Source organism: Desmodus rotundus, chromosome 12 (assembly GCF_022682495.2).
Source record: "Desmodus rotundus isolate HL8 chromosome 12, HLdesRot8A.1, whole genome shotgun sequence".
Classification (NCBI taxonomy): domain Eukaryota; kingdom Metazoa; phylum Chordata; class Mammalia; order Chiroptera; family Phyllostomidae; genus Desmodus; species Desmodus rotundus.
The window spans coordinates 95,989,442-96,004,453 of NC_071398.1; the positions used below are offsets into that span (position 1 = coordinate 95,989,442).

The following is a 15,012-nucleotide window of genomic DNA, read 5'->3' on the forward strand; positions in this document are numbered from 1 at the left end:
AATGATTCTTCCTCAGGTGTGGGAGGACACATATCAGGTATTTGAGCCTTTTCATACCAGTCCCGACTTACCCTCCTGAGGATAGGTGACAGTAACAGCTGATGCCCTGTTGCTTTTAGGCTTAGGGTTTGGCTATTTTAATTCTGTGCATTCTTTTGGGTTCAAAAAATGTCTTATATTAGCAAGAGATCAGCACTTTTTCTTAAAGGCAAGATTTAAATATTTAAAATTACGGGTTTTCCAGTCCCTGTCAAAACTGTCACTTCGGCCATCGTGGTGTGAAAGCAGCCATAGACAGTGTGTAAATGGGCAGGCTGCGTTCCAATAAAACTTTATTTACAAAAACTGGCAGCTGGCCAGCCTTAGAGTTTGAAAGCCATTCATATCGTGTCCATGGTGCTAAAAGAATGGCCCTGTTGATTTTATTCTACTAAGTAATTGTTTTTATCTCCTTCTTTAAAAATTCCAACTCCTTTTTTTTAAATGTGAACAGTGATGTACCGAATGGATCGACCTTGACACAAGAGAATATCAGCCTCCTGTCAAACCAGACCAGCTCTCTGAACCTGTCAGAGGACCCCGAGGGAGGAGGAGACAATGACGACTCCCAGAGGTCAGGGGTCGCACCCAGTCCTGCTCCCTGAAGTGGGAAGAGCCGCCCTCGGCTTCTCCTGGAAGACCCGCGACTCCCACACCAGCGGCTGGAGGGGCCGGCGGAGCGGCGGCGATGTGCGCAGACACCACCACTCCCGGCAAACCCTGCACATCGCTCACACCAGTGCATTTTTTAATTTAAAAAAAGAAAAAGAAAAAGAAAATTAGCAGTATCTGCAAGCAATTCAGATTAAATTTGTTTTTGTTCTGTGAATGAACTTTATTTTAATAACTTTGGACGCCTTGGATCCAGGGCTTTAAAAAAAAGAAGATATTATATATACACTCTGTTTGATTAATTGTATGATCTTAATGAAGTAGGCTTTTCTTGTATTTTGGTATTATTACATACCCAGTGTATAATTCCTTCCCCGCAACCCTTGCCCACTCTCCCCACCCCGTCAATGAAAACAGACAAGGAGCCCCGGCCTTTCTGAGCAGTCTGTGGTGCTTGACAGGCGGGCAGACAGGAACAGGCCGGCCACTAGAAAATGTGCAGCAGACCGAGTTTTCTGGGAGAGCTGCTCTTTGGAAGCCGCCACGGTCTTTCCCTCTCTGGGCCACCCCCTCACATGTTGTAGGTATGTTTTCCCCTGTCTGCAAAACTGTGTCGTCGTCCTTGTTCAGGGGTGTCGCAGTACTTCTGGTTTTTGTTTTTAACGTGTCAGATAATTAACTTACTTTTTGAGTCCTCATTTTCCATACTCCAGATCCTTTTCATTCTCAGTGTGATGAGGCAGCCGAGCCAGTGTCTCCGATTGTTGGTCAGACTCAATGGAGCCACTTTAGATACGAACTGTGACTGATCAGCACTGCAGGCACATGCTTAGAGCATCACCTGTATCGAGCTGATGGCTGGAGATGTTGCTCTGTGCTTTTCCAAACTGAACTCTGGCTGAAGTCGTAGAACGTTAAAAAAACAGGACAATCGGCACTTGATTGGAGCTTAACAGGAACAGAGCTGCATTATTTCACTGGATGCTTTTGCTATACCCTCAAAACCCAAAGTATGAAATAGCATCCCTGCATAGTGGCCCCCCTGGCTTTCAAAGAGATTTGGCTGGATCTCGAGGATAGTTTGTGAACTGATCAGTCATAAGAAGGTAGTAAGTACCGAGAAGTCAATTTCTGGAGACTTGGCTTTGCGATACTGAAAAGGTTCTTCGTGACCATGTTGAAAAGAATAAAGAAGAACTTCCGTTACTTGGCTGCACTGCACATATTCTGATGGCACGTCTGTACTGAACTGAGACCCTGCGCGACATGCTCAGGGGGGCTCGTTCGCTGTGGTTACCCTCCCACCCCTCTGTGTGCCTGAGGTTTTACAGTTCCCCTTTCTGGATTATACTACTAACACAGAAAGCACTGGTTATGTAATAAGTTACTGCATTGCTTTGGTTGGGTAAAAGCAAGAGTTTGTATTTTTCTTGTTTCTTATTTTCTTAACCCTTAACTCTTGCTGAGGTCCTCACCACCTCAGTCTAAGCTCTGTGTCCATCATACTGTTCACTGAAACAACCGGGGGGCGGGGGGAGGGGCGACAGTCCTGCCATTGCCTACCAGTAGGAGAGTCCAAACTGAACACTCTTTTGAGTAGCGATTATTTAATTTGCCCAGTCAAGGCACCGCGTTTATATACTATTTCACATTGAATTTGATTATGCCCTACAGACCTGGCTGGTCAAGGATTTGATATACACATATTGGCTTGGGATTCGAGCTTTCTTTTTTATTTAAATAAAAATTTATATATATTATATATATACAGATATACATAGCTATATCTGTATATATATTGGGTATGTTTTAAGGATTTTTTCGCATGAGCGCAGCTGTTGCGGTAAAACGACTGATTGGGAGGTAGAAGCACTGAATAAAGATGAGGCATTTTTCATTGGAAATCCATATTTTCCTGCTTTGTCAATACACTTGCTTTTCTGTTTGTGTTTGTTTTGCTTAAAACCCTTTTATATTTACTCTTTAAGTGCTTATTGTGTGTTTTTTTGCGGGGAGAAAGAGAGAAGCAGAGGTGTGTCTGACCATCCCAAGAGTTTCCGTCCCTCTGTGCCACAGAGCGGGCCGCGGCCTCGGCCCCCGGCCCCCGGCCCCCGGCCCCCGGCCTGGTGTGGGCAGAGTCAGCGTGTCTCCCTTCTCCTCCGGACGTGTCAGGCGATTCCGGACTTTTAGAAGCAGTCAGTTCCATCTGGAACTCAAAATGATTCCGGTATTAGAAGGAAGCTCATGGGCAGTGACTTTGTTAAAGTTCAGAATACAAGAAAAATTCCATTTGCGTACGTATAGCAACCCCTAATAACTTCTCTTATTCTTGTTTGCTTCAAACGCTCTCATTCCCAGTCTCACCGTTTTGATTTTCCACACTAGTCAGGAGCAGGGAGTCCCATTGCGAGTAAAACCAGGAAAGCCACGGTTTGCAGTTGACGTAAACTAGTTTCTCTCACTGTTTAAGGTATTTTCATTTGGGGGTAGGGAGACCCCTCTAGGTGAAGCCTTAACTCTAGCTGTACCCCTCTAAGGCCCCACACTCACGAGCAAGGCCATCTGTGTAGACAGGCAGGGAATGGTACCCTGACCCATTGTGCCTGTGGCTCACCGACTACCCGGCACTGGTCATTCTGCCGTCCCTCGTGGACATTCTTACAGCTTGCCTAGTGCTCGTGAGCAGTTTTAGGAACTCAGTACAGCCTCCAAAGTTTGGGGTTCTTTTTCCCTTTCCCTTTTCTCTATGATGTGTTTTCGGGGATGATGGGCCTGTGGTGGGAAGTGGCCTGTTGTGCAAAACGGCTTGACTCTTGAAGTGCTCTTTTGTCCAAGTCTACGAAAGGCATGGATTTGTTTGGCTCTGAAAACGTGTGCCTTTGGAAAGAGCTAAGAGATTAAACCAGTCAGACAGAAAATACAGTTTTTACACTTTCTACTTGTTAAAATACTCATTTCTTCTGAAGATGACTATTTCACTGAATTCAAAAGCAAGAACTTGGACTTCTGAAATGGACATGAATAACTCTGAGAGGATTAAGGTAGGAATAATAAGCACTGTGTTCACTATGCTGAAATAAAAACCAGGCGTTTATCCTAGCTAGGAGTATAAAAGTACTTTGACTTACTTGTTTTTTAAGGGGTTTCTGGCAAAGTGTGGAATAACTGAGACTAAGATATCTAGATTCAATTTCTTACATGGAATTCTTTTTGCCTTACTGATAATATTGTTATGAGGTAAGTCCCATAGCTTCCCTGTCTTGGCTAATTTAGAGGCTAACCTGACCAAAGATCTATTCCTTATTACTTTTATAATCAGAAGTTAGTTATAGCATAGGTTTCTACTAACATTATTCAACTAATAAGACACTATTTCTAACGCCAGCTACAAATATTCAGCTGCTCAGAATGTGTACAAACTGATTTGGTGCAGCATTAACGTGGCCAAGTCTCTTCTTCCATCCATGTCCCTTCCCTACTCCTTATCATTCCCACACATTTATTCTTTTGCCTGAAAGACAAAATTGATGTGATTCTCATTTGCTATTCAAATATATAACTTCATCAGGCTTCCCATCGGTCTTCAGGGTTGGACCTCAAAGTTGTTTTTCTCTTTTTTCTGGACCTTTTCTCTCTTGCAAATTCCCCTTAGTTTACCTACCCACTGCCCTCCCCAATCTGCAACAGTGACAGTTTGCTGCCTCACAACAGAGCATTCAAATGAATTCGCTTAGCCAATAACTTCTGTGAAGTTGCCTTTTCTAATGGTGTTATTACTCAGTGATGCACAAATGTGGTATCTGCCCTACTGGTAGGCAAACAAAGGTCTGGTTCAGAATGGCAGCCTGCTGTTCGTTCGTTCGTCTGTCTGTCTGTTTTTAACGGAGAGCCAAAGACTTGTGCTTTACTCTGTTTTGGTTTGGGGGAAATCGTAGCCATTTTGATTGTGAAACCGTGAAGTGTTTGTGAGTGGATTGTACTGTGTAAGTAGATTTATCTAAAGTTAACTGGTGAAGTTAGCCAGCCTTATCAAGTGTAAAAGTACTGAAAATTCATCAGTTTCTCTTTCAGCAGGGACTGTCATCTTTTACAATATTATGTGTAAGCTGTCCCCTCCCCCTTTTCTGAGACTATCTTGTCACGATAGCATCTTGTGTGGTTTTGGTTTTGGTGTGCCTAAAGAACAATTTCCTGTTGCCAAGATCAAGTCACGGGCCTGGGTCAAAGAATTCGTGAGCATGTGACTGGTGAGAAATAACTAACTACAGGCTCTGTATATCAGGTTATGTTCAGATTTGGAGGAAAATACTCTTTGCTGCAGAGGATTTGGTTGCTAGTACTTGTATGCAAATGGTGATGGATGGAGGCCTTACCATCTTTCTTCCACTTTCTTCTCGCTCATCTTGAAGAATTGAGTAAGAACTCATATATAAAATCTGTCTGTTAAAAACACCTGGAATGATTTATATTTCGTGAAAAGGAAAAGCCCAGCTACTTATTAAGAGAAATTAATGACCTGCCTGGAAATTAATTGCATTGTTTACTTAGATTTTAACTTTTAAAGAGTCCAATTTTGTTTACTTTTAATTTGCTGTTACATTGTTAAAGCGCTCTCTTCCCTGAAAAGTCTGCCTGTCCCTTTAGATAAAAATGACAGCTCTAAACCAATGCAGTCACTTTCGACATTGGCGGCTGCACAAGCGAAGCAGTCCGCTGCTGCTGTCGTTTCCGCCTCGAGTGCCATTGGCCAGGCTGCATTCTTTCTGCCTTGGACAGCTATGGTTTTTTATATTTATTTGTTGCTTTAGCTCAGCTTTATGAAATTTGCCTGCTGAAATGACTTATTGGGAGTTGTAGGTAGATTGCAGTTAATATATTTTTAAATTCTTTCAAATTTTTTTTCTATTTATTGATTTTAGAGAGAGAGAGAGAAACATCAGTTTGTTGTTCCACCCATTCATGCACTCGTTGGTTGACTCTTGTATGTGCCCTGACCGGGGATCGAACCCTCGACTTTGACATATTGGGACGACACTCTAACCAACGGAGCTACCTGGCCAGGACACTATTTTTTTCAATTCTGAATTCAACTTTTCTGAGCCACTTGAAAAAGAAAGATGTTTTTGTCAAAAGCTACTGTTAATTATAACAATAAGATTTGGTTTTGGAGGTTTTTTTCTTTGTTAAAGATAGTTCACTTGTAATAGAGTCTAATGAATAAGTAGCAATAGCAATGATGTTAAAGAACAGGAAACTGCCACCACTAGGAAGAAGCAACCCCTCCTAGTAATGTGTTCCCAACAGGCGGATTTTCAGTACCGCTCTGACTGATCAAAGTGAGCGAAGAGCCTCTTGAAACCCTTTGTGATACGGGGACTTACCTGCCACTGGAATCCGCGTTCGCAGAGCCTCTGAACTTTCGGCCATGCACTGAATTTCCCCCAAACTTTATTTCTGAGCAAAACATCCCAAGAGTCATAAGCTTTATTTTCAAAAGAAAATAAGGCACAATAACCCAAGAGAGAGAACTTAAACCTCAAGACAAGACTGTGTCCAAAAAATGTATATTTAGAAAAACAAAAATCCTGTGGCATTAGTATGTTATGTACTACATAAGGTGAGCTATTTTCTTGTGTTGAGGTTTGGTTTGGTTTGGTTTGGTTTCCCTAAGCGGACGGAGCTCACAAGTCTTTGGCATCCATTCTAGGTTGTACCCTCACTCAGAAAGTCATGACTGGAAACTCGTAGCCCCTCCCCCACCCCAGCCGGTGTTTGAAAGGGTCTAGGAAAGGATGGAAGCAAACCATTGGATGTTTGGTTGGGTTTTTTTTTTTTTTTTTTTCTTTGTCTTGCCTGATTTTAAAGAATGATTTTAGTGTAATATCTGAACCACCCTGTAAAATACTCCTCACATTCAAAGGCATTTTGAGCTTTTGTTTAGTAGTTTTACATCCTCTGTTCAACTAATACACTGTCCTGAGAACTACTTTTAACAGGTCTATTGTTGCCTAAATTTTCATTATCCCCTTTCTCCTGGCTTCTCTTCCTACCTTCTGGAAATGAAAGGAACTTGGGGGAAAATTTTGTTCTTTCATTTTATTCATTGATTACTGGGCCTCGTTATCTTACTTCATGATAAATCTATGACTTTTTGGAACAAGAGCAGTGGTAAAAGCGAATCAAGACGATGAACAGAACCTGTCACACACTTGAACATTTTCCAGCTGTGAGATCCCGCTTCCTGTGGGTGGTCTCTGTTACCCCGCTGCCCTGCCTCCCTGACCACGGTCAATTTGGCCTTCAGGCTCATACCAGTCTCCCCGAGACATTCTGCAGTCATTATCACCTTTTTGGGTGGATTTTATTTTGGTTTTTTTTTAAATAACTTTTTAACATTGATGCGTATTTGCTTGGGATAGAGCTTGTGTAATTTTCCAATCGTATTGATTGTATGTGATTGTGCCTGGCAGAGGTATACTTAACAAGACAAAAATAATCTAGGTTAATAAAGGAGCCCATGAGATCTGAGTCAGAGTATAAATGATTTCATGAAATCACAGTTTTGCATAGTGAAATTTAAACCTCCTGTTGTTAAAAAATCAGTGCTAGGCTCAACGCTTTTTAAAGTTTTCTTGCACTCCTATTTTTATCCTTGCCTCAGCTCCCTGCTCGCTGTCTGCCTCCATCACCAATTCAGAAAAAAAAAAATTGGGCCTTAAAGTGACAGGTGATTTTTAAATCACGGGGCTTGTGAAATTTTACTTTTTCCAATGTTTTCAACTTAAAAGTGAAGACGGACAATAGGTTGGAATTTCACGAGCCGTGCGTAGTTCCTTAGCATTTGGCAAGCTGAAATCTTACCTGAAGACTTTCTTTCCTGGAAGTTCTTTTGCAATAGGGAAGAGAACCCCATTCGAAATGAGCCATTTTCCTCTCTTTTTAAAATCTGTTTATAGTTCTAGTTTATTAAACAGCTTTGTAATCACGTGAGGTGGAAAAACAGAGGTAGTGGTAGGAAGATGTTTAGGGCAGCAGAACTGCATCTGAGTAGTTCGCATTCCCCTTGGTGCAGGTTTTTGAGAGGATTAGAGCCATCTTCAATTTCGTAGTATTCGTGTGCATGTTGTTTATATCAAAGATGCCACATTTCGCTTTTTCCTTTATTTCCTTCGAAAACTGACTCAGCCTCATGTTGCTCCTCGTTAGTGTTTGGGGTTCCCATGAGTTGCAGATAAAAGGATTATTTTAACATGTAGAAGGAGGTGATTCACCTTTTGGTTTGTAAATATGTGAAAGTGTCTACAAGGTCTTTATCTGCTTTCTGTCAGCATTTATATTAAATGATAAATTAATGAGGAGAAACTGTGTAGTGTGTTTTTGTAAATGAGTCTGTGTCATCTTATTCTAATCGTGGGGTTAATTTCTTACACCTCTTTTTCTTTTTAGGTGAAAAATAGAGAAGTAGATCATGTGTGTAAGCAAACACGTCCTTGTAGCCAGTTTTTCAGAGACATCATAGGAGTTAGTCCAACCTTAAAATATGCTGCTGCCCGAATGCCTGCGTTTCTGCCCCACCGACTGCACAGGAGGAGTGAGGTATTGGTTCCGAGACCGTGGGGTCAGTGTCCATCAGGCTTGGGGACTAACACCCGAAGTCCTGGCTCCCATGGCTTCTCTTAAAATCAGACCCTCTTATGGTGAAGCAACACGGACCTGCTCAGGGTGCCTGCCTGATAGAGTATTTATCGGTCCATTCTTACTGACTCCTAGTTGTCCTGAAATCCCCATTCGTCATTCCCTGCAGTTGGGGGATAAATGTAGGTTTATTTTCTCCTACATAAGAAAGAGGACATAAAAGTGGGGGTGGGGAGCACTACTCTAGATTCAAAGAAACTTAAGAGATGCTGAAATCAAATGCAATGTGTAGACTTTGTTTGGATTCTGATTCCAACAAATCAAATGTGCAAAGCCATTTCTTATATAATTGGGGAAGTTTGATTAAGTATTGGGTGTTAGATATAATCAGGGAGTGATATTTTTGTTCAATGTGATAATAGCAACATAAAAAAAAGTCCATCTTTTTTTAAAAGATGCTTAACCATGGCTGGAGTTTAATTTAAAATTACTAAATATCTTTTTTTTAAGATTTCATTTATTTTAGAGAGAGGGGGAAAGAGAGAGAAAGGGAGGGAGAGAAACGTCAATAGGTTGCCTCTTGCACACGCCCTGACTGAGGACCAAACCTGCAACCCAGGCATGTGCCCTGACCAGGAATCAAACAGGTGACCCTTTGAGGGATGATGCCCAGGCACACTGCTCTGGGCTAAAGTTGCTAAATATCTTTTTTAAAAAATAATTACATATTACCAGTGAGGGTTACTTAGTCCTACCAGCAATTAGCAATGAGGTGCCCATAGGTACCCTATCTGACCTCCAGGGAAGGGGCCAGAGTAAAAAAGGCTCAGATGAACAAAAGGTGGTAAGTATTGCAATGTCCTTCAGTGTTACACAGTCCACAGCGGGAATTCCACGAGCAGACCTGCGTCTTCACTCACCGTGGCCTCCCCTGCTCACAGCAGCAGGGGACTTTGGGGGCCCTGAGACTGCGGCTCACATCGGTTAATGTGAGTTTGGTGTGTGCAGGTTAGCACTTCAATCCCAGTAACCAGCTAGTCTGCAACGATCCACTAGTAAACCCCTCTGCTGTCCAACACGGTGGCTCCTTGGAACACGTAAAGACACTTTTAACCACTCACTGAGCACCCACCGCAGTATTTACTAAAGTAGTTTATTGAATACTCTATGTACATGCAGCCCTGTGGAGGGCAAAGAGAATTATCTTTCCTGTGCAGGAGCTGGGACTCCCATTCCTGAACTGGACGTGTATACAGTTTAAAAACAGGTAATGATCATCTAACCGCACTGGACAGGATCAGCAATGAATGCTTCGACCACAGTTCTCCGAATAGGAGAGCGAGGAGCTGTGGGGCCGTGTGTGCAAAGGAGACTTCACTTTGCCTGGCTGGGCAGCAAAGGCTTTCCTGGAGAAGTGGCTTAAAGGTAAGACTTGCAGAATGGAGGACATGAGACAGGCCCCTAGTCAGAGAAAACGGGATGTATGGGCTCTGGGAATGAAGAAAGAAGCTGTGTTACGGAGACTGCGAAGTCACTGAGGCTGGGGGACAGGCGTGGGGACAATGGCTTGAGCTGAGACAAGTGGGTCAGTGAGGCCTGTGGACCATGCTCAGGTGTCGGGATTTTACTCCAGAAGTAAAGGGAATCCTGGGAAGGGCTATACGGGGATGAAGGGATCAGATTGGTGCCTCCCTGTTTGCATTTTTTGGATCACTTCCCTCTCTCTGCTTCTTGAGATTAATGAGCACACCGTTCCCCTGGGGCCTTTATGAAGATGCGGCCACTGTCTAGCAGGTCAGGAGCAGGGCAGCACTACCTGTCTGAAGACCACCTGCTGGAACGGTCAGGTTCTGTGTGATAGGCGGTTTCAGCAGAAAGACCCGGTTTCTGCGGGTCAGGCTTAAATTTGTGTGAGATGAATGAGACATATGACAGAGTTACCTGGAGACTGCTTAAGGGAAGATGTGGAGGACTGGAGAGCAAGGGGGTTCTAGAAGGTTTTTTGTTTGTTTTAGCAACTTTATGTATACATATTTAATTGGAATAGGCATAAACCAAAAAAGAAAATAATCGGGATAAAGTGTCGATGCCATTTCGATTACAGGGAGGAGTCAGGAAATAGAAAATTATCAGGACAATCTTGTTAGACCATCCCAAAGTAGCTAGATTGCATAATGTTAAGAGGAAAATATTATCCCATTTAATCTACAAATGACAAAAGGAAGTCAAAAGTTTGTCCTGCTTAATACAAGAATTTTTACATAAAATATGTAGTGACTCATTTCCCAACATGCCACCAATAACTTTAGAAAGAAGCAGCTCCCATTACGCAATGACTAGAAAATCTGAAAGGCAACCAAGCTTCCTGTGCTATGGCCCAGTGTGTACTGTTAGATTGTTCCGGGCTGATGTGCATTTCGGTTTAGTACACAACTGCATTTTGGGTTTTAGAAAGGCAGCGATAATTTTGCTTTGGCTTTTATTCTAGATGCTTAGCATAGTTAAGGCAACAGTTCAAGCGTATTAAGTGGAGGCAGTTAAAATTTAATGACAATTAATGCAATCTCTTGCAAACTACGCACATTGTATATGCTTATGCGGACGGAAACCAGTGTTACTCAGTTGGTGTGTTCCCTTGACAGAGGCACACACGCTACACACAGAACCAAAAGAGCTATCAGAAGCACTTATTCTAAATGTACTGCGGTAACAGTAAAAAGGCAACCATACTGTACGCCATAGAACTGAAGTCATACGAACAGCACTACTTGATTTCGAGAATAAAGACGACTGGTTCTAACACGAAGCTCCACCTGCATCTGTCATTCTAAATCACAATGGCTTGTAAAAGCCTCCGGTTTCTAGGAGAGATGCTATTCTGTGAAAGTCGGTCAATCTTTTCAACGCTTCCCATAGATGTGGAGCCGGGATAAGGCTACAACTGTCTGTACAAGCTGTCAGGTCAAACAGGATTTGCAGCCATAGCGTCCGATAGAAGGGTCTTCACGCAGCATCTACTCCCTGGCTCCGGGAAGCTTCGTGTGCGTGATTTAAAGTTAGGTTGCCGAAGAAGTAAACTGGAGAAGTGCAGCCAAGTTTCCGGGGTGTCGTGACTTTCAAACCTCAGGGATGGAGTGGTCCATCAGGCTTTTCATAGCACTTGGGGCCGTCCATTTCATAATACGTTCAAAGGTAAAAGCAGGTATGATTATAGGAGTAGCCACAGTCCCAGATGTGGACAGTATGTCTGCGATTTTTTAAATGATTTTATTTGTGTATTTTTAGAGAGAGGGGAAGGGAGGGAGAAAGAGAGAGAGAGAGAAGTATCAATGTGTGGTTGCCTCTCACGCACCCCCTACTGGGGACCTGGCCCACAACCCAGGCATGTGCCCTGACTGGGAATCGAACCGATGACCCTTTGGTTTGCAGGCCGGCACTCAATCCACTGAGCTGCACCAGCCGGGGGAATATGTCTGCAATTTGAGTCTTTCAGTGCAATGGCATTCTGTCTGTTAATCTCACAGATGCTATGTTCTCTGAGAAGACTGATTCTGGCTGCAGAACTGTCTTTTTACTATGGATGTTATTTTTCCATTTTTAAAGATAAAACCAACAGGTCCAGTACCATCCCTACACCATAGTAATTGTGCCTTTAAAGGGCCTGTCACGAATAGTCACCGTAGTCTCTTCCCTCCGAAAGCCGGTCCGAGCACCTTGTGTGCTGTATCAGACTCCAGCCTGCACCGTTTTCCCCGCTGAACTTGGGTACTTGGCCCCCGAACCTCAGACCAACCAATGAGGCTGAGAATCTGCCTGGACTAGCTGAACAAACATGCCATTACCTACTGGTTCAAGCCTGAGCCCAGTTTGTCCATCCTGATCCTTACACAAAATAACTTCACGAAGCCCTTGCTTACTGTTTGCTCTGCTGATTCCAGCATCCCTGCCAGTTATAGGAGCCGCCGCGTACAGCTTGAACTGGAGGGTCTTGCTGCCAGCTGCCCCAGCGCTGGAGCCCTAGGGACCATGGCCATATCTGCACGAATTTCTCCTTCATCTGAACCCAGGTACATGTGTTGAGAGAGTTCCAGATACAACTTAGGATAGAGATATTTCTCCTGAGAGATGGGAGCAGACGCTTCAGACAAATCTGCCGGATTAGTGGGGTTTGCAGGAAAAGTGCTTTGAGCCTGAACTACTTCATCTAATTTCGGTCGTCAACAGCTGGGTACAGAGACATTTTTGCAGGACACGCTCGCTGCTGCTGTCACCTCAGGTCAGTGTCAGGAAGGTTTTCACATCTGAAGAGGGTGGGTCTCGGAAGGTCCGGGAGGGTTGGTAAGATGACCCCGGTGGGGAGCAGAGCCTCCAGCCTGGGAGTGCACACAGCGTCCTGGGAGAGCGTGGCCTTGTGCTGGAACTAGGAGCTGGACACGTCAGATTGAGGCCAGGTCTTGAAAGGCTTTGCGTGCACTGAGTCATGTGGATTTTAGCCCTTAACAACCAAGTGAGATTTCAAGCACGAGCGTGATGTGATTCTCGGGTTCTGGAGAGGGACTTGGGTCTGTTCCAGAAGCAGGGAGGGATTCCTGAGACAATGTTTAACTGAGGTGTCCGGAGAGCAGCTAGCACAGGCGTGTGGTGTTACCAAAGGGCCAAACAGTGCCACCAGCATCGGCTGCCTTCCCAGAGTTCCCTTGACCAAGCACTGGGTCTGCTCTGGAGTCGTCAGGTTCACGGGGAAAAGTTACCGCCGCAGTTTCAGGGAGAACCCACAGGTTATTGTTGCTCTCTTGTCCTCCCATGTCCAAAAAACAGTGCAGGTTACTGGGAGGGGAGTGGTGCTCTCTGGGCTTCCTCAGCCTGGCAGGGCCTTTTGTCTTCCTGAGTGTGCACTAGGGCACCTGGTAACTCCCGGACCCAGGGCGGACTGGCTGCCTTGAGGATCAGCCCTGCCCAGGTCTCTAACTGGGAGCAGCTCGAGGCCTTTGCCCCGGGCACCACTCCCCGGGGAGCTGAACTTCCGTAGCTTCCCAAGGGGTGGTTCCTAAAGCCGGTTTCTGTTCGAAGTTTAAGCGCCCTGTGACCCAGGCACCTGCTGGTGCTCGTGCTGGCCGTTTGGGGAGGGCCCAAGACCCGTGATAAGGCCTGATGGCGTGGAAGCTGCCAACCCACTTCCACTCCTAGACCCTCATTTCTGCCGCACCAATGGATGGGGTCAGGGCGACCTGAGCAGAGGTGGGGAGCAGGGACCAGTCAGTCTCCTAGCTGACCTGTGCTTATCAAAACACACACCCTCGGCCTTTCCTAGCTTTACTGTGAGTTTCTTCCTGCCGCTTCTGGGCCAGCGGTCCAACCCACCCCCATCCCTCCAGGGGGCTTTCTCCCACCACCCCGCCCTGTCCTCTGCCCCTGCCCTTCTCTCTCTCTGTCTCTGTCACCACCTACAACCCCTGCACGAGGGTAGAAGCCATGAGCTTTGGCTCCACACAACCGCCTCGTGCTCGGCCTCTCCAAACACCCTCGCCCGCTGTTTCTGCTCACACGATGCGCCAGTTCCTTGGAATCAGGGGGCATTTTTATTTTACTTGGTAACTTTCCACTCGGGAGGAATTTGAAGTATGTTCCTGTTAATAAATCAGCAAAACTACTCTGATCCTGGGTTTCTTGAAACACAAATATTTATTGAGTACCCAGGACATTCGAGGCCCAATGGCATTGGCACTGGGCATGCTCAATAAATATTTGTTTTCATTTGGTTTCCCTGAAACCCACACTGAACTTCCTAACGGTTGTGAGAGTTTGGACAAACGCCAGGGAGCTGCTCGGAGAGTCTCACCGGCAAGGTGCCAAACGATAATGCAGGATTCAGTTTGATGAACTTGATTCCGCCTTAATTACAATGCCATCACCACCTGGTCTACTGGAAGCGTGGGCGAGTGGGAGACGACTCCTGCTCTGGTGCCACGTGTTTTGCCAAGTGTCCATGGAAGAGTTCAGATTCGAGTTACTCAGTAACCACAGCAGGAACCTCACTCTGCTGTTTGTTCCCGCCAAGGTCTTGCTCTTGAATCCAAAGAGAAGAACAGCCCAGATGTGAGGTGGAGGCAGGGACCGAATGAATTACCTGCTGGTAGCAGCTACTGCTGAGGCCAGAGGCAAGACCAGAGGCCGAGGGACTCTTAATTTTGTTACTCACCTTGGAGGAAGTATTTTTAAAAAGGGAGGGTGATTGAATGCTACATTCTTCCCTCTCCCTGGCTCCCCAAAGGGACCCCCCACCCCCGAGCCCAGCGAAGCACAGAGAGTTCCTATGAGCTCCTTCCAACCTTTTCTCCACTCAGAAGAGAGAAAAGCTCTGCCGCCCCAAAGTGGAGGATCCTCTGCCGTAACCAGCATCTACCCAAGAGAAGTCCCTTGGGCTGCTCCCCTTCCAGAAACGGCTAGAAGTTGCCATGGAGAATTCGATTTGAACATGCTTTTACATGTATAAACATGCACAATTATTAAAACACGTTACAGGTTACTGATGACATTGTGTGTGTGTGTGGAGACAGACAGACAGACAGACCCAGGTTGGTTTGCCCTCTGCACACATGCTCTTTTTTCTTTTCCTCATCAAAGCAAACTAAGAAGAACCGAGAGGGGAGGGAGGGACTCAGGTCATCAAAATCTAGAGAGGCAGAAGCAAGGGGAGCCGTGTGCAGAGAGTGCGACCAGGCAGGA

At 45.0% G+C, this 15,012-nt stretch overlaps 1 protein-coding gene and 1 pseudogene across 2 annotated transcripts in view; one reads left to right on the forward strand and one right to left on the reverse strand.

The window, feature by feature from the left end:
- Positions 1–5,751, forward strand: part of RC3H1 (ring finger and CCCH-type domains 1) — a 66,537-nt gene extending 60,786 nt beyond the window's left edge. For both annotated transcript variants that reach the window (XM_053914582.2, XM_053914581.2), the window contains exon 20: positions 494–5,751. In XM_053914582.2, coding sequence (XP_053770557.1) covers positions 494–644 — 151 coding nt within the window. In that variant the 3' untranslated portion in view covers positions 645–5,751. The remainder of the gene's footprint in view (positions 1–493) is intronic.
- A 5,527-nt stretch (positions 5,752–11,278) lies between these two features.
- On the reverse strand, positions 11,279–12,526 carry LOC112296994 (syntenin-1-like; annotated as a pseudogene).
- Between the last annotated feature and the right edge of the window lie 2,486 nt (positions 12,527–15,012).